Source organism: Felis catus, chromosome A2 (assembly GCF_018350175.1).
Source record: "Felis catus isolate Fca126 chromosome A2, F.catus_Fca126_mat1.0, whole genome shotgun sequence".
In the NCBI taxonomy this organism is placed as follows: domain Eukaryota; kingdom Metazoa; phylum Chordata; class Mammalia; order Carnivora; family Felidae; genus Felis; species Felis catus.
This window is the reverse complement of record NC_058369.1, coordinates 3,770,725-3,789,743: the sequence shown is the minus strand read 5'-3', so window position 1 is coordinate 3,789,743 and position 19,019 is coordinate 3,770,725. Positions and strand designations below refer to the sequence as shown.

General features: G+C 63.7%; 1 protein-coding gene across 13 annotated transcripts in view; it reads right to left on the bottom strand.

Moving 5' to 3' along the window:
* The window catches only part of LOC101091764 (E3 ubiquitin-protein ligase UHRF1), a 177,686-nt gene that overhangs the window by 32,533 nt on the left and 126,134 nt on the right, over nucleotides 1–19,019 (bottom strand). For all 13 annotated transcript variants that reach the window (XM_045044228.1, XM_045044236.1, XM_045044232.1 and 10 more), the window contains 2 exons: nucleotides 16,117–16,254; nucleotides 96–292 (listed from right to left, as the gene is read on the bottom strand). In XM_045044228.1, the coding sequence (XP_044900163.1) occupies nucleotides 96–292; nucleotides 16,117–16,254 (335 nt within the window). The remainder of the gene's footprint in view (nucleotides 1–95; nucleotides 293–16,116; nucleotides 16,255–19,019) is intronic.

Genomic DNA, 19,019 nt, shown 5'->3' with positions numbered 1-19,019 from the left:
CGGCCAGCAGCCCGGTAAAGAGTGAGAATGGGAGTCACTTACAGTCATCACCAGAGCCAGGCAGGTGCAGCGGCTCGGGCCGCCGGGTGACTCACCTGCGCAGGAGCTTGGCCTTGAGTGAGGCCCGGGAGGCGCTCCAGGTGCTCAGCTCGGGGCTGCTCAGGGCTGTGGGCCGGGTGTGGTCCAGCACCGTGAGGTCCTTGCCTTGCTTCCACAGCTCGTACCGCTCTGGCTGCAGGATGCGCACGAAGACGTCCATGGAGATCTTGACCATGTCCTTCCGGCACGTGCACTGTTGGGGAGCGGGGAGGGAAGACCCGCTGAGCCCGTGGCCAGCGAGCTCAACAAAGGCGGGGTGACAACGGCCTGGGCCCTCTCCTCTCTAGAACTGCTACCTTCAGACACGAGATGGTACCTTTCTGTCCCGGGCGGAAGCCGTGCCCTCCAGTGCGAGCCCCTGGCCCGCCCCCGTGGGGTCACAGCCACCGCCCAGCACACGGTCCAGGGACAGGACAGCAGACCCTTTGTGGGGGCCTCGGGGTCAGCAGGCGTAGAGACGCAGCTAAGGAGCCTGAGGCCACGGGGGTCCACTTTCCGGCCGCCCAGGTGTCGGCTTTAAGCAAAATCTCCCTCCTGTCGGACACACGAGCCCCCAAGTGGGTAAAAATGCACAAGAAATGCTTCCTAACAGCAGCAACGCCAAAGGTTACGAAGGAAGAGGGAAGAGCTGTCAGCCCCAAAAGGCCGAGAGCAAAAAAGGAAACACAAGTGGTTCCGAGCAGGTACAGGGTGCCCAAGGACGCACACAGGCCGGTCCCGATCCCTGCCTCGTGGGTTTGGGGAGAGGAAGCCAGGACCCGGAGGCTCAGCAGCCGGCCCCGGGGTGGCGAGAACTCGGACACAGAGCACCGGCTGAGGAAGGGGGCTGGCACGGTGTGCCGGGCGGCCTGGAGGAACGCTGCCTGGGCTGGAGTGTCCTTTGTGTCTGGGAGCTTCGACCGCTGGGGCAAACGAGTGTGGCAAAGACAGGCTGAAATGGCGTCCCTTTTGCCCCCTCCTCTGCTGTCTAGACCCGTCCCTCTTGGGCCCTGAACGACTCCCACAGGCCACATGTTCCTGGAGCCTCTCTCTCCTCCAGGTCACCGCATAAGCCCTGGGGCTGGGCACCGTGGGGGAGGCACGCAGGTGTCCCGGGGACACTTAACACCTCGGGGAGTCATTGGCCAGAAAAGCCAGCCGAAGATTCTGGAAGCTGGGCTCTGCCCAGTGAGCCAATGACCCTCCTCAGTCAGCAGAGGAGGAACCCAGGCAGCCCTGGTCTCCTACTTACCTGCGGGATGAGACCGAGATGGGGCTGGAAAATCATCCTACTGGCACAAGGGAGAGAAACAGAGGGGACACTGGTCTAGGGCAGAGCTGGCAGAGGGCCAGGCAGTGAGCATCTTCAGCTTTGTGGACTGCCCCGTCTCCGCCACAACCTCTCAACTCTGCTGCTGGAGCTCAGGAGCGTCACAGATGAGCACGTAAGCGAACAGAGGTGGCTTCACACCAATAAAACTCGATTTAGGAAAACAGGCGAAGGGCCGGGTGTGGCACAGGCCCTGGTGTGCGGCCCGCTAGTCTAGACTCTGAAGATGAACCAGCCCCCGCAGCAGGCAGCCTAGGGCACCTCGGGGAGTGGGGGGGGACGTGACCCTGGGGTGCTGCACTTGCAGCCACCCTTCGGGGACACACGTGCCCAGGGACACCTGCACATCCACCGCAGCCCCTGTGGCTCGGACTCTGAACTCCTGCCCCTTTCTGCCCCCTGTCAAATGAATGGGCTTAGGAGAAGCCCGTTTCCGAAACCGTGGCTTAAAACCTATTTCCATTTTAAACACACGTCTCGCCCTCCCTTTACAACCGTGTCGCCGTCACCGCCGCTTTCTCAATGGAAACGACAGCGAGAAGGAAGGGAGCCTGCTGCCTCCCCTTCCAAGGGTCCTCGATCTGCCCCGGAAGCAGGGAACGTGGAGGACCCCCGATCTGAGGTGGGCGCCGTGGGGCTGCAGGAGGGGCTCCGGGAAACTTCCAGAGGAATCTCCTGCGGACCCAGGCCCCACCCCCCACTCCTCCCGGGGCTGGAACCGGGAGCTCGGACTCGGGGACAGCGATAACCTCGCCACGCTGAGCAGGAGGGACCATTTGTGGACAAGCGATTCCCAGCAAATGCAATTCATTTAATGAAAAATTGTGCAGGAGAGAAGGGCTGGCGGTATAATTTGGCTTCGCAGTGGCGGGAGCACAGATGGTGCCCGTGTTTCAGATTCCTGGCCCGGCCACAGCCTCCCCAGAGTCACCATCAACAGCAGCTTAAGGGATTTGTATCGAGTGGCTTTGCAATCGCTTCTCCTTAAGTAATTAGAAAAAGCACCTGTGTGCAGCACGGAGGGGGACACGTGGATGTGCTCCACGGAGCACTGCCTGGCGGCCTGGAGTCCGGCCCGCTTCTGGCCACGGTGGGGCTGGTCACCGGCGGGGGCGGAGAGCGGAGCAGACGGGCACCCGGGGAGGGGATGACAGCCGCTGGGATTCAGGACACGGCCACGTCACCTCCACGGCGGAACAGCCGGGCTCGGGAGCAGGTGCCACGGACCCACGGGCTCCCGTCGGCCCACCACACAGGGAGACAAGGCTGCTAAGGCCAACGAAGGGACCTCAGCTCTCCCTCATAAGCGACTTCCTGGGGCTGAACGTGCCAGCCCCCCAACGGCCCCCGTGGGACCATCACACACCGCTGTTTCGTTGTGGCCAGCGGGGAGCACGCGCAGAGGCTTGGCGTTGCCGGGGTGACCCGGGAGGCGGCTGGGGCAGGAGCTTCGGGCAGCCTCTGAGCAGGGCCCGGGGCGGGAGGCCCGGAGCAAACGGCCCTATTCGTTTTCGTCCTCCCCCTCCGGCCCCCATCCCTCCCCCAAACCCTCTGGGACACGCGTTTTCAAGGATCTGCTGGAGTCACTCAAGCTGACGGTCTCTGCTGCTCTCGCGTCAGCTCCCTAAGTTAGCGGCCCCCCGTCGGCGCCGGCGACAGAGAGAGCGTGCTTGCTGTCACACGGCTGTCACGGGCTGGCCGTGTCGTTAGTTTCCGATGAGAAATGGGGCGCCGATGCGGGGGAGGAGGTCTGAGGGGCCCCCTCCGGGTCCGAGGCCCCCGCCCCAGGGCCTCCCGTACCACGGTCAGGGCCCACAGCCCCCAGCCCCCAGAACCGGGCGTGGAAGGGCTCTGCACGGAGCGGGGCTCAGTCACTAGCACGCTGAGTGGCACCTGTTCTGCCCTAATCAGCCAAGGCAGGTGGCTGGGGATTGCATCAGTGCCAGGCGGGGCCACCTGGGATCCGAGGAGGAAGCGAAGGCAAGAGGCGGGAATTGGGGTGGGGGAGGCGGGGAGAGGCTCACTGTGGCACGGGGTCCCCCCCACTGCCAGCCTCCACCAACGGTCTGTTCCCAGACAGCTGCCTGACCTGCAGATCCCCGCCCTGGACCTGCCTGCCTTGGGGTCGGCCTCCCGTCCACGCGCAGGCTGCCGCGCCTCGCCCCGATCCTGGGCTCCCTGCCCCGCGCTGGGCCCGGCACCCGTGGCTTCGGCCTGTGCCCTCATACCCTCCATCGGCCCGCGGGCAGCCAAGAGGCACAGTGTGGGCCGGGGCAGGGTGGACACCGCCCACACCCGCGGGCGGAACCTGGTTCCCTGACGACGCCTCACATCGAGAGGGGCCCGACAGCCTGCCTCCCAGAGCCGGGTTGTAGCTCATTCACGCGGTACGTGCGGTGGCCCTCCCGCAACGCGGGCAAAACGCGTGCTGCGAAACGACAGCAGAGGAGAGACAGTGCCCCCCCCCTCGCAAAACCAGAACCCCTCCGAGGACAGGCCTGCCCAGCCTGCCCCGACCAAGGCCAGGCTGGTGGGGACAGCAGCCGCCAGCCCCACCCCTACCCCGAGGGATCTCACCCAAGGAAGTGAGAAATCCAGACAGAGCCGGCTCGATCCAGAACTGTAAGCAGGCTGGTCAACAGTCCTGGGCAACGAGATAGGTCCGCCCGTCGGGCCGGGACACCATTTAAGTGGCAGAACCATCCTCAGGAGAGGTCCGTCATCTCAAGAGTCACGCTACGCGCCATCCCAAGTACACTGAAGCCGCCATCACGACCAAAAATCTTCAGAACAAGCCAAGGACGTTCGTCAAACACCTACCGGGGCCCTTTCAACCGTGGGGCCCAACGACCCGCCGACCAAGCTGCTTAGTTTCCTAAATCTCTTTATTGGGCAGGAGTGTCCCTTGAGGCGAGGGTGGGCAAACGCAGGCCCCCACCTGAGCATGAATAAGGTTTTCCTGGCACGCGGCCGCGGCCACGGCTGTGCGGGCGCTCCGACGGCAGGGTGGGGCCGTCCCACACAGACCGCGTGGGGCCCTTTACAGAAAGCGTGCGGTCCCTCGATGTGGGGGGCAGGGCGACCTTTATAGGTAGCCTGAGGCCGAAGGACCCGCGGGGGAGCCACCACAGACTCCGTGCTATGGACGGAGTTGTGTCCCCCCCGCCCCCGCCCCGAGTTCCCGTGTTGAAGCCCCAACCCCTAACGCGACTGCAAGCAGAGACGGGGACGTCAGCAGGTAACTACAGTGAAACGGAGTCCCCCACTCCCCGCCCCGTCCTGTCCCCACCTCCTCCACGCGAGGGTCCGGCGAGAAGGCAGCCGTCCACAATCTGCCAGACGGCTCTCACCCGAGCCCAGCCTCGCTGGTCCCTGGTCTCAGACGTCCAGTCTCCCCAAGTGTGGGGAACCCGTTCCCACTGTTTATAACCTCCCCCCCGCCCCGCCCACGGTACTTCATTACAGCAGCTGGAGCCGACCAAGACGGACGTCCTCGTGAGGACTTACTGCGGTCCTGGTCTTCATACCCAGGAGAGCAGGCTGCACACCCCTTCCATCTGCTTCCGGAATCCAGCTCTCGCCGGGTGCCAGGAAGCGTCCGGAGCCTGGCGCGCAGAGGCCCGGCCTCAGGCTCCGTCTTCTCTGGGCCCCCTGCCCTCCATATCTGCCGCCCGAGCTGGCCATTCACCGGGGAAACATAGCCGCCAGAGCCCGAAAGGGCCTCGGAGGGCCTGGCAGGACCCACCCCGTCGGGGCGGGTCTCTCTCCTCTCCTCTGGGGTGGTGGGCGTGCGGGTGGGGTTTTGTTCCCGAATCAGTCCCAAGGTGCCACACCTACCAGCAGAGACATCACACGAGGCCCAAGTCGCGGGAGTGGCTTCCCCAAGGGACTCCCGTCACCCGGGGCTGGCGGCAAGCCGCCTGCAGCCTTCAGAACAGCTGACCCGGTGTGGACCTGTGCTTTACGGGCCTTTAACTTCCTAAGGCTTTAGGATGTTTAAAAAGAGAGGCACCAAGGTTCGAATCTGCAACACAAGCCATCAGAAGAACCCAGAGCAAAAGGGTCTCGGACTCGCAGCTCAGAGAGAGCCCTGTCTCCTGCGTGCCGACTACTGTGTGCTCTGAGCTACAGGGACGAAGTGGTCAGGTGTCGCCGCCCGCTAGTACCTGCCCTCAGCAGCTCTGGCTACGATGCGGAGGGGATAAAAACGCGTGAGGAGACAGGTGCACAGAGGGCACAGCAGGGCCCCATCCACCCTCCCTGGTCGCTGGGAGCACTCACCTACTGTGCCCTCTCCTCGTCCGGCCCCTCCACATAAGCACCCTGGGGGAGGGCCAGGCCGCGATGCCTCTGCGCCCACCCGGGGACTGAGTCTCACGGACATCTCGCCAAGGTCCCCGAGAGCACCGGTGGGGGAGGGGAGAGGGTGGGGGGAGAGGAGAGAGAGAAGGCAGGAGGGCTGGGGGCAGCAGGAGCCCAGCCAGGGCCCCAGCTGGTCCCCAGACACAGTGCCCCCGACACGGAGCCTTCTGTCCCATAAGCACAGGCCTCTGTCACCCCAGGGGATGACTTCTGTCACAGAAGGCCGGGGATCTTGAGAGCACCAGCCAGAGGCTCAACAAGAAGCACTCTTGTCACTTCCAGATGACAAATGACAAGAGTCACGACCGTGGAGTTCAGGGGCCCCGGGCCTAATCTGAGCACCGAGCCCGGAGCAGGGAGGCTGTCACCCCAGGCTGGAAGCCTGACACATCAAACAGCCCGACGTTCACGCGTAGGTCTCCCAGGATCTGCTGCGGGGTCGAGGAAAATGAGAAAACAGGACAGGGAGGAGGCCTGCCGCCGCTTATCAGAGCAGGGGCCACAAGCGGGGACGAACAGGCTTCTTCTCCCCAGAGCGTGACAAAATAGAAACTGGCATATCGTCAGGCTCAGCGCGGGTGGCCCTCGGGGCCCAGCAGCACTCGGCTCCACCCAGCACTGTGTGGGCCGGGGAGGACAGGGGACAGGCCCCTGGCACTCAGGGCACGTGGCGGCAGGGACTCCCAGAACCACCGCCAACACGAGACCCTGATGATAACCGAGCTCTACAACCTTGACGCCGGGTCTCCCTCTCTGGGCCATAAAGCGGAGTAAACTCAACCTTTTCACGGGAATGAACGTTAACGCCCGACACGACTTAGAGGATCTCATGACGTGGCCCTCCCGACGGCCTTCGCCAGAGCGCACAGAATGCTGCCCAGCCACGTGGGAGGGCGGGTTCAGGTCTGAGTCAGCAGGTGGCAGGCGGCCAGCGACCCGTGGCTGCTCTGGGACTGGGCGCCACACAGGCCCCCCCCCCGGCTCCCCATCACCGCCAAGGACACAGCCGGCTAGGGAGCGCGCTGGAGTCTGTGCGGCCGGGTGCAGGGTCTCCTCTGCAAGCATTTTGCCAACTGGAGAGAAAGCGTCAGCCCGCAGGCCCAGAAGTACACCCCTACATCTTCCTCGGGAGGCTGGCGCCACATCTGGGCCACAGAGACGGGGAGGGGGCAGAATGTCATTACAGCAAACCCTTCTGGGGGGAGGCCGGCCGCGCGCCGCAGGGCTGTCAGATGAGCTGACGCATGCAGGGCCCCCGGCCCGGGCTGGCAGGGCAGTCGGCGCATTTCCGCTCCTGGAGCGAGACCCCCGCCTACTCCTCCCGCCCCTCCCGCGCCGCTCATCTGTCAGGAGCCGGGCCGCCCAACTGTTTCTCTGCATCTGAGTCCCACCATCCGAGGACTCACCCTTTCCCAGCCACACCGATCCCGCGCAGAATGACCGAAAGCAAGCAAACCGCTGTGCTTCTGTAAAGTGCAGTAAAAACACCAAAAGCGAGACCTTCCTCGGACGCTGTTTTTGCAAAAGGAGAGCTCCCTCCTGTGCTGACTCCACCAGCGGCCCCGCCACACGCCTCCGCAGCCTGTCCTCAGTGACCTCAAAGCCACTGTGGCTCCTGGCCCGCGGGAGCCCCGGGGTCCGCACCCCCCTCCGCCTCTAAGCCCGGGCCACGCGTCGCCGGTCTCCGTGGGCCGGGCTCCAGACGCGACCTCCCAACGCTGCTTCCGAGGGCTCCACCGGGAGCAAACACACAAAACTCGTGCGCGGAGCTTGGCCGCTCCCGACGGACACGGGGCCCTGAATGCCTGCAATTGGAAGGGCCGGGGACCCGCCGTGTCCGGGTTGTTTCCAATCTTCTCCGTACTTAAGAATCCCCATATGCTGGGGAGGCTGGGGGGCTCCGTCGGTTACGCGTCCGACTTTAGCTCAGGTCATGATCTCACGGCTCTTGAGTTTGAGCCCCGTGTCGGGCTCTGTGAGGACAGTTCGGAGCCTGGAGCCTGCTTCGGATTCTCTACCCCTCGCCTGCTCTGTCTCTGTCTCTCTCTCTCTCAAAAATAAGTAAACGCTAAAAAACCCCAGAATCGGCCCCTTAAAAAGAAAAAGAATCCCCTGCGTACTAAACTAATGGGATGACAGCGTGAGTGACCGTGGAGTTCACTTCCCTCAGCTGACTCTGCTAACGGAAACCACCTCCATGTGATCCCACTCTTCTCGTCCGGCTCTCCTTACCCCACGTGTGCGCAAGTCCACGTTCTTTAAGAGGCGGATTCTGACTGATTTTTAACGTGTCTTTATTTTTGAGACACAGAGAGACAGAGAACGAGCAGGGGAGGGGCAGAGAAAGAGAGGGAGACACAGAATCCGAAGCGGGCTCCAGAGCCCGACGCGGGGCTCGAACCCACGGACCGCGAGATCACGACCCGAGCCGAAGTCGGCCGCCCGACCGACGGAGCCCCCCAGGCGCCCCGATGCAGATTCCGATTTAAACCGACCGCTCAGCACGCCCCTCCTGGCCCTCCCACCACAGAACGTTTCGGCTTGTCCCCAGGCAGCAGGGAGGTCACGGAAGAGGGTCACCTGCGGGGATGGACGTCCCTGACAACACGTGAGACCAAAGTCACCACCACACTAATACGGGAACGTCCGTTTTGCAGAGGAGGGGAAACGGGGACTGAGGCTGCCACGGCCAGGGCACGAGGCCGGCAGGCGCCCAGGTCCCCTGAGGACCTCCCCGCTGAGCGGGAAGACCATGCTGGCGGAAGTCGGGCGGGGGAGGGCCTGGGGGGGGCACTTGGCGCAGGCTCGCGGGGCTGCACACGCTCCATTCGGACCCGAGGGTCCCGCCCCAGGCCGACAGGGCTGGTAGCCTCAGGGGAGGGCCTGCGTTAGGACCCCAGCTCCTCTGGCCCCCCAGCTGCCCCATTCGCTCCCAGCATCCCCGGCCCGCCTCGCGCTCCGATCTGTGCTGGGCCCCCGGTGGCACGACCACGGCCACAGAAAAGGTGGACACGTCACGGCAGGGCCGCCAGCAATCAGAACGCCGGGCGCCCTCGTTGGGGGCTCCAGCGGTGGGCGGTCTGGGCCGGGGCTGCCCCAGGACACCCGGGCGGCCCTGGAAATGACCGGGGTGCGCGAGACAGTAACGAGGCCGGGCCGCCTCAGGGCCTGACGAGTCCCGTTTGCCGCGTTTCCCCCAATTTAAATAGCACTGAGCTTTAATCGGAGGCCATCTCTTCTGAAAAACTGAACAGACATTAGAGTCCGCTCGTGCGAAAGAGCCAAATGGGACAGAGAGGACGCGCTGCCGGCCTAGAGGGGAAAATTATTAAACACGGTTCGATGAAATCATCGACCCAAACAGCATGCGTGCACCGGGACCCTCGCACTTTCCCGCCACAGGAGCAGGAGCGGCACCAGCTCCCGGGCCTCCCGACGTCAGGAACTGGGGCGGAGCTTCGCCAGGGCCCGGCGGGCGGGTCAGCAGCCAACGGCCACAGACAGACCAGCGGCCCGCACGGTCCCTGGCGCGCACGAGGACGGGGCACCCTCGGAAGCAGCAAACCCCAGGTGGTGAGGCCGGGCCAGCGAGGGCCGTCTTCCGGCCGACGGCTCCCCGTCCCTGCAGAGCCGGGTGCCCGAACCCGCACGCCGCCTCCGCCCTCTGCCCTCTGCCCTCTGCCCGGCCAGGCGAGGGCCAGGCACGCACCTTCCAGAGCACTCGGGCTACTAGGCACTTGGGCCCACAAAGCGTTAAACGCCCACCGACGGGGGCAGAAACCCAGCCACGGAGCCCACATCTGCTCGCGATGGCTCACAGACGCCGCGGCCCCCTGTTTCTGATGTAATTACCAGCGCTGCAGCGAGAGACATAACAAACCAGTTCATTAGGAAATCCACTGGAAGCTCTCAGAAGCGCTTCATAAACAAAACAATTAGGTGCACGGCTCCCGGGGCTCCCCTCGGTCCTCGACCGGGGGCTGCTTCCCGCACGCCCCACAGCCAGCCGGGCCGGCAAGGTCGCTGGCCTTGGACCCAGCACAACGCGGCCCCGGCGAGGCCGGGGCTACAGTGGCACACCTCCTCCCCTTTCTCTATAAAGGAAACCTCACCTGTCGCTGTCCTCTCTGGGGCCCACCTGGGTGACCTTGGCCCACCAGGACGGCCGGGAGAGTCTTCCTGTCTGTCTGCAGCCCGGGCCCTCCCGTCTCCCACTCCAGCCTGCTAATGCCAACGACCAACACGGTGATACTAACAGACTGGGCGCTCGGTGCCAGGCATGCTTCCCAGAACACTCCCACCACACTGACAAAGGCCACGGAGGACACCATATGCGGTCGAATCTGAAACGAGACGACCGAGAGGCCTGGGGGCCGTCCCGAGCTACCGCGCGACTCTAACACCCAGAACTTCTGCACCGGGAAGAGGAGAGAGTGACAGGAAGCTCCGGGGAAAGAGCGAGGGAAACACGTATCTCACAGAGCACTTTTCCGCGAGCCCTGCGCACCTGCCCGTCTGGGGCCATAAATCACAGGGGCAGCGAGGCGCAGAAGGCCAGGTGCCCGGCCCCACCTCCAGCCCGGGCGGGTCGCGGCAGCCCGCTCCGGCCCTCTTCCTCACGCCCCCGCCCTCACCCCGGCCCTGCCTCCGGCCACCTCCCCTCGGGCTCCCGGATAACCGCTGCAGCCGACCGCGTGCTCCCCACACAGAAGGCACCCGAGCCACGCAAGGTGGCTCACGGCTGACGGTAATGCAGACAAAGGCGTCCCCGGCCGGGGCTTCAGAAGAGGCCCCTCCCCCTGTACGCAGTGCATCTGGGAGCCCGGGGGCCCTCTCCCCTCTTCCACACTCCACAGAAGCCGCTCCCCGCTAGATGCTTCTGGGGGGAGCCGACAGTTCCCGGGGAAGCTGAGCTCTCGGCAGGCGGGTGGCCCAGACAGCTGGCGGAGACCCAGTTCAGCGCACCCAGGCTCCCGGCCGTTCAAAACGGGTTCTAAATCTCTCTCGCTCTGTTTCATCTGAAGTCAACTTGTGCACCTGCCTCGTGGGGCGGTCTGCGATGCCGGCACCACCTCAGTGGGGGAGAGAGCCCCTTGCCAGGCCTCGCCCAGTGCCGCCCACCGCGGGGGGAGTTGGGGCCGCGCTGAGCTAATCCAACGTGGCGTGCGGCCCCGTGGGGCTAATTCGAGCTCAGGCCTAGAAGGGCTGGTGCGGGCGCGTTGATCTTCTCCGAGTGAAGCTGGCGCACCCCTCTGATCTCCCCCGACAGCAATCCCACTACAAAGCCTGCCCGTCTGAGCACGTGCCCAGGGAATTCCGTCCTTAGAAATGGAGCACAGGCCTCGGGAGGCGACTCTGCCGCCCCCGCCGAGCCCCGGACCCCAGCCAGGAGGAGGCCACCAGCCTGTAGAGACGCCCTCGGGTGGGGAGGGGGTCCCTCAACAGGCGCACGCCTCCAAGCGGGGGGAGGGAGACGGGAAGGGAGTGGGCGTTCTGGGCCCGGCCCGCTTGCTGCCGTGACCTTGGCAAAGTCACTTCACCTCTCTGGTCCTCGCGAGGTCGCGAGGTTCAGAGTCACCTTGAGGCAGGGTGGTGCCATCGGTAAAGCTGGAGATGGAGACAGAAAAGAAGAGAGACGGAAGGAAAGGAGAGACAGGGCTACCTCCGAGGAGGGGTCCGGCCGAGGAAGGGCAGGGCTCAAAACAGACGCGGCAAGGGCTGCGTGTGACCCGGGAAGGGGGGGGTGCGGGGGGGACAGGCCCCCCACTCACTCCGCGCGCAGGCCCCGTAGTGTCCCGGGGTCCCCGGGGCCCCCCGCCCACCTGTCACCCTCTCCCTGTAGGTGCAGCTCCCTCCGGGACCCTCAGCACAGCAGCGCTCAGGATGCCGACTCTGGCACGTACCCTTCCCCGCTCCCCTTGCTTCGGGTCTGGCAGGGGAGAGAGGAAGCTGGGGCTCGAGCGACCCAGTTTGGCGTCTAATTCCCGTTTATGAAACAAACCAAGAGAACCACCGGGAACACGACGACAAACAGCCCAACCTTTCCCCTCCAGCGGCTGCAGGGCATTTACGGAGGAAGCACCCAGGAAAGGCAAGACCACTCCCCCCTCCCCTGGAAAGCTATGCTTGTTTTTCCAAAAAAAAAATAGTTGTAAAAAAAAGAAGGAAGGAAGGAAGGAAGGAAGGAAGGAAGGAAGGAAGGAAGGAAGGAAGGAAGGAAGGAGAAACACGTTGAGAGCGTACGTTTTCGAGGAAGGAAGGAAGGAAGGAAGGAAGGAAGGAAGGAAGGAAGGAAGGAAGGAACACGTTGAGAGCGTACGTTTTCGAGGGACCCAAACTCCACCACGTCGAGCTAACATCTAGCAACGTTCGGGCAACCCCCGCCCCCACCCCGCCCATCCATCCATAGAGCGGGGTTACGAATGTTTCCCTCAAAGTGCCCGGCCCGTCCTTCCGCCTCGCCGGGGCAGGTGGAGCGGGCAGGAAGTCCCCCCAGCCCTGTCCCTGTCATCGCTGCTCCCTCCTCGGAGTCCCGGCCCTGACCCTCAGGGACTCAGCGGTCTCCGCTCGTCCTGGCCCCCCAGCTGCGTTCTCCTTAATTACACAAAACCCTGGCCCCTCGTTGCTGGCAGTGCGGTGGGTGGGGGCCACCCCCTCTACCCTCCGGCCCAGAAGGAGGCCCCGTCCTGCGCCCGTGAGGCCGGAAGCCAGGGAAGCGAGGGGCCTCGGTGACGGGGCTGCGCGATCCACAAGCCGGCAGGAGGGTGGGACACAGAGGCAGGCGGCGTCTTCCTGCCCGTCCCCCCGACAGCGCGGGCCCGGGAGGGTCCCGGCAGCCCTCGCGGCTCTCCTCCTGGAGGCCGATGGGTGGAAAACGTTAGCGCCGGCCAAGCGGCTCAGGAAGGAAGACCACGGAGGACGGCAGACACCGAAACACCACGTCGACTCGAAGCTGGACCTTGGCCGCGAGGCCCGGGGGAGCTCCCTCCTAGAGCTCTCTGGCAAGAGGCGGCAAAGCCTGGGCTCCCTCTGGGGTTTTCCCGCCCGGAGGAACCTGGGAGCCCGTCTGGCCCGCGGGGGCCGACCAGCACCCGAGGCCTGGGCCTCCTGCTCCGCCACGGAGGTCCGGTCAGTGACGCTCTTCGGAGGACATCTCCCCGTGCCCACCAGCCCCCTCCCCGGCCCATCCAGAAGCTCTTGGGGCAGCCGCCGCGGTGCTGGGTGTGGAGCTCAGGGCGGGGAGGCCAGCCTGCTTGAGAGGGGAGCCCCTCTGACGCCAGAGACCCTGGGGGCTGGGAAAGGGCGCAGGAGGCAACGGGTCAGCCCTGACCGGCCGGAGCCGGCGCTGGCAGGAAAGGCTAGGGCCCGCCCGCACCATCGATCCTCGAGACCAGGGACAGCTCACTCCTCTTCAACGGCCGGGAGGCGACGGCCTTCAGTTCTGCAGGCCAGGTGGTCTCGGTCACAACTGCCCAACTCCGCCGTCACAGACGGAAGCAGCCAGAGACAGCGTGCCAACGAATGGGCGTGGCTGGGTGCCAATAAAACTTTATTTATAAACCGGAAATCTGGGTTTCACCGAACCGGTGTGCTGTATGTTCTTCTTGTGACTTTTTTTGTTTTTTGGGTTTGTTGTTTGTTTGTTTTTTTTTTGCACGACTCTCTAGAAAAATGTAAAAAACCGTTCTCAGGTTGCAGACCACGCAAAAACAGCCTGCCAAATTTGGCCTGTGGGCCCGGGTTTGCAGACCCCTCTTCTAGAAGGAGAAAGCACACGAATTCCTGACATTGACAGAGGCCAGCCAACCCCGAGAGCTGGGCTTCTCGTGCACCAGCACGGAGGGAGCCTGGGAGAAGAGGAACAACCTGAGAACCGAGTAAAAAGTCTCTAAAGTCTGGAAAATGGAAACGCTTCTCCCTGGGGTCTGAGGAAGGTGTTGGAAGGAACTGGCCCAAGCAGAGATGGGGGTGGGCAGCTCAGGCCGGCAGGGAGAAGCCCTGGCTGAGGAAAATCGTGCTAGAACCCTCCCCCAGCCCCACGCTCCATTCCCTAAAGCGCGGCCAAGGACGTAGCAGGTCCCCGGGAACCATCTGACCCGAACAACCTCCCTGCCCCTCCCAGGTCCTGCCTCGGACATGCCTCGGCGGTCATCCGTACGGCCAGCCGCCTCTCCTGCCTGGACTGGACTCTACGGGGCCGCGAGGCTTGCAGGAGGCCGAAACCGCCGCCCCCATCCCCTGGCCGGGAGCTGACGTCCCGGACCGCAGGGCCTGCCGCGCCACGGCCAAGGGCCGCTCCCGGCGGAACCCCCCCCCCCCTCCACCGCCGCCGCCTTCCCGCCACAGGACCGGGCAGCTGGGGTGGCCCCACGAGGGAGCCCGGCACGGGGCCCGGCCGCCCACCCGAACCCCGGCTTGCGCGGAGCACCGCGCTCCACTTGTTCGGTAATTTCACGCTACGCCGCCCGGCAATGTAAGCGTGGAGGCCCAATCTAAGACGGCACTTCCCAAACGTCAGTTGTTTGTGAACACACGGCTGAACCCGAGATTGCTTTTCATATCCGGGCAGTCCCTGCCGGCCCCACTGCGGCTTCGGCTCTGACAGCGCCTCCAGGACAAGCCTGCGATCTCGTCCAGACCTTACGACTCAGTCGCGGCTCACGCCGCGGCAGGGGCTCTGCGCACGGGCCCCTGGAATTCTCCGAGCTTCCTCTCACCACCCACAGCGGCCTGCGGTCGTCCACGCAGAACCACACCCCCACACGGGACGTTCGATGGCTCCTTTACACGTCTCCTCTTTGAGCGAAGCCAGTGTCTCTGCCAGAGACACCCTCCCCCGCCGCTAAAAATCCCGACGCTTAAACCCCCAGAGCGCCTCTCCAGCCTCCTTCCAACAAAGCCCGCGTCCTTTTCTAAACCGCACTCCAACAGCGGAGCCAGAGACACGGGTGGTTAGAAGAATAAAGGTTAGCCAGTTCGTCGAGGCCCGAGCTGCCCGCCAGAAATAGAACGCCAGCCACCTGTGCGATCTTCGTGTGTCTGGTCTCCACGGTCAAACGGTAAAGAGGAACAGGTGACGTTCACTTTAACATTTCGTTTCGCCCAATCTATCTGAAAACACAGCCTACATAAGCAGCACTACCAAGTACTTGGGCAACATCTCACGCCCCTTGTTACGCAGAACCTCGGACAGCGTGCGTGTTACACTCTCAGCTCGCGGCCACGACACCCACACGCGGCCAGCCGCCACGCACTCATCACCACCGGGTCCCCACTTCTGGATCTGGTGGGAGACGCACCGTCTGCCCTGGTCCCGGGCCCTGACTCAGAAGCAGCCAAAAGCAATTCCTCGGGGGAGCCCCCAGCCTCCCACTAGGGAGCCTGGCGGGATGTACCCCATTTTCACACCGCATTGGCCTCGCCGGAGGGGGCTCTCCTGTGCCGGGTGCCCCCAGCACTAGGGAGCCATGAGTAACCGGGTCCGTCTGCAGTGGGCAGAGGCCGGAGGGGCCAAAACCCTGGGCCAAAGCCCGAGCCCAGCCTGACGGGAAGACTGCCATCTTGTGCTGAGGCCGGGACAGGGGCCTCGGGCCTCGGTGGCAGTCCTGGGAGGAAGGCCCTTGGTCCAAGCAGCTGTGCGCCCACCACCAGCCCCTCCTTGCTGCCTCCTAGGCTCCAACCCCCCACTAACTAGGGGTCTGGACTAGGGGTCTGGGATGTGTACGTCCCGTCGCCGGGCCCCCAGAGCCGTCTCGGGCTCCAGAGGGAGCCAAGGGAGCGAGTGGAGTGAGGGAGGCAGGTAGACACGAGCCCACCTGTGCCCAGCAGCTCCCAGGAACCTGCCACCCTTTGAGCTGTCAATGAAAACCACACAGACGGGTACGTGTGGAGCCAAGGGCATTTGGGAACAAGAACTCAGTTCAGATGCAAATCTGTCGGCCAGTAACCGGCCCTCTTACAACAGAGCAGGAAATTCCCGGGAGGAGAATCAGAGAAGTGTTCCTGTCCCCCGGTGACCTCCATGCACAGCCCAGACCACCAGGAAGTCCTCGGGCCCAGACAGTAGAGTCTGCCAGGAGGAAAAGCCCTCGGCCACAGGTCCCAGGCTCCAGGCTCCAGGCGGACACCCACCCACCCGCCCACCTGCCCCCTGCCGCCTCCCTGTCCGTTCCAGGCGAGGAACGTGCTGGGGAGGAGTTCCCGAAGGATCCCGGAAACAGACCCGGACGGAGACGCCAGGCCCCCGCCGAGTAGAAACAGAGGCTGCAGGGGCCCCGGTCCGAGGGGGCAGGCTGAGGGGGGCCGACCGCCACGTGGGCCCTGTCGCGGGGCCTGTGGGCACTTACCTGAGTGGCCACCTTGCCGTAATCGATCCACCGCAGGGTGGCGAAGTTCGTAGATTCCGCGCAGTTGAACCCGTGATTGAACCCGGCGTGGTAGCCGTAGGGGAACGTGATCATGAACTCCCCGGCCTCCTGCGTGATCTGAGGGGGGAAAGGGACAGGTGAGTGGGGAGCCAGCAGCTGAGGGGCGAGGCCAAGTGAGGAATGCCATTCGCTGCTCGGCTCACCTACCAGAAGCAACGCTGGCCCAGGCCAGGCTGGTGGCCAAGGCCACCAGGAGCCACCGCCAAGTACAGCAGGGGCACGTGGGATCAAGGACTTCCCAGCAAGCGCCAGGGAGCCCCGATGTCGGGAGCGAGTGGAGGTCTGCCCGGGGGAGGGTAGCCCCACTGCACGGGCCCCAGCAGATCTCCCACACGGTTTATACAGCAGGCATGGCCGTGGCCAGCAGGAGAGCTCTGCCGTGGCCCGCCGCGCACCGGAGCCCAGGGTGACGTACCCCAAGGTGACAGGCGCTCTGTTTTTTGCGGGGCGGACGCCTGGGGGGCTCAGTCGGTTGAGTGTCCGACTCTTGGTTTCAGCTCAGGTCATGATCTCAAGGTCCGCGGGATCGAGCCCTGTGCTGGGCTCTGTGCTGACAGCGTGGACCCTGCCTGGGATTCTTTCTCCCTCCCTCTCTCTCTGCCCCTCCCCCACTAGCACTCTCTCTCAAAATAAATAAAGAGTCTTAAAAAAAAAAAAAAGACACCCTCTAGACACACGGGGCTATTCAATGCTCTGCCTCTGGGCGCTCTCGGCTGCAGGGACGGAAGGGTTCTCCTGGTCTGGAGGTAGGTGGCCGTGTCCCGTCTGCCGTCCACGTTCTGATACAGCATCGGGGGCTGGTGAGGAGGTGCAGACAGCACTGGCCGCAGCCGCAGAACCCTTCGGGCACAGGACAGGGCGTGCTCAAAGTGCAGGGTCTTTCTAGCCCTTGTGAGGAAAAAACATTCGTGGAAAATGACCCGAGTCTTCTGGCCGTCGTAAGACAGGGTCCGTCCCTCACATCCCGGGAGGTGGCTCCTTCCCAGTGAGAAACATGTTATATAACACGTTATAAGCATGTCGTAAGGACACAACGTCAAGGTCGGAACTCTGTCACATGAGCTGACGTTTCTAGACTATTCAAACGGTCTGATCCGATCTCTCAAACAGACCCCAAACCAAGGAGCTGGGTGTGAGTGACGGGGGAGAGGGCCCACAATGAGCCCAGACAGGCTTCTGGAACCTCCACTCCCAGGCCTGGAGGAAAAAGGTGGGGGCTGCAGCCGCACCCCTGGCCCCACTCCGTGAGTACTATTCTCTCTCACTGTCCCGGAACACGACAGGCGGGGCTGGTGGCCCAATCCACGGATGTGGAAACCGAGGCTGGAGGCGAGGGAGTGACAATGTAGGGTCCGAGTGGTTACAGGTCATCTGGAGTTCTGAGTAACCAGCGTCCCACACAGGAACGGACTACGCCGGGCAGCCCCCTACCGCCCGCGATCCCCAACCTGGGAGATGTGCCTCTGTTACCGGGGGGTACGTCTCTTTCTAGGGTTTCATTCAACGGCCTCGCTCGGACTGCGCTCCTGTGTCTGATTCTGTCCTCGGTGCGTCTTCGAGGCCCTCGGACCCCTCCCGGTCCCCAAGGGTATTCCGTCGTGTGGCCGCGTCACTGTCTGCTCATCGGCTCCCCTTCCTGGGCTGTTTCTGGTGCGGGGCTCTGGCGAGTACGGCTGCAGCGGGCGCTGTGCTCCAGGCTGCGCACACGGACAGACGGACAGACGTGTGCTTGTGTTCCTGCGGGGTCTCCGGGGGGCAGGAGGTGGAGGTTCCCAGGCAGCTGCCCGGCGGGTTTTCTGCAGCGGCCGCCCGTTCTGCGTCCCTGCTGCCGGTGGTGGGAGTGTGGATTTTCGCCGCGCCTGCGGGTGGGCCTCAGTATCTCCCGGCTTCGATCGCCTCTCCCCGAGGTGGACGGGTGCGTCTGTCCCCTTCTGCAAAGTGTCTCCTTCTGCCCCCACTTACCCGGCTGTTCATCTTTCTACTGTGGCTTTGGAGGAGTGCTCAAGCTTGCTAATCTTTATTTATTCCTCCAGAGAGATGAATAGTAAAACTTGCTGGATTCATTTAAGTAGCCCATAAGAAGTCGAACCCTGAGGGGGTGGGGGCAGGCAGGAGATGGGGGGCGGGAGACTTCCAGAAGCCAACCACAGCGTCAAAAATCAATCAAAGCCGACACAGCCTGGAGAAAAGCCAGTCCTTAAGAACACGAAGATATTTTTCTTTTCAAGTAATGAATTGCACCAATCAAGGGAAGTCAGTGTGCATTAAGTTATATTTTTAAATTCCTGTCCAAGTGACAGGCGTGTGGGGGATGGAGCGCACAGACGGCGGGAGACGGGGGCGGAGAGAGAACACCCAGGGTCCCCAGGGCCCCAGCAACCCCCGTCCACAGCAAGGATTCTCTGGGCTGGCTCCTGTCACAGGATCGCGTGAAACGGGTTGCAAATAAAATCATAATGTAGAATTTTTTTTTTTCTTTTACAATGTGATTACTGATTTTCTTATCGTTTTTGAGCTGACCTTGGACGGCACCATCCCCCTCTTCCTCCAAGCGTCCCCGCCTGCTCTCCTCCCTCCCTCCGGCAGGAGGCATGGGGCCTGGCACAGGCTGGGAGCCCCATGGGGGGGGGCTCACTGCAGGGTCCCTGGGAGGCGGGGCTCTGGGAGCCCGGTGCGGGCAGGTGCCTCGGGCAGACTTTAGAGCCCGCTCTCCCTGCCGACCCCTCCACGGACCACGGCCCAGAACAGATGCGCTCCGTGAGGATGGCAAGGAAATTATGTTCCTGTCGCCCAACTCTACATCCTGGCGGCTTCATCTCGAG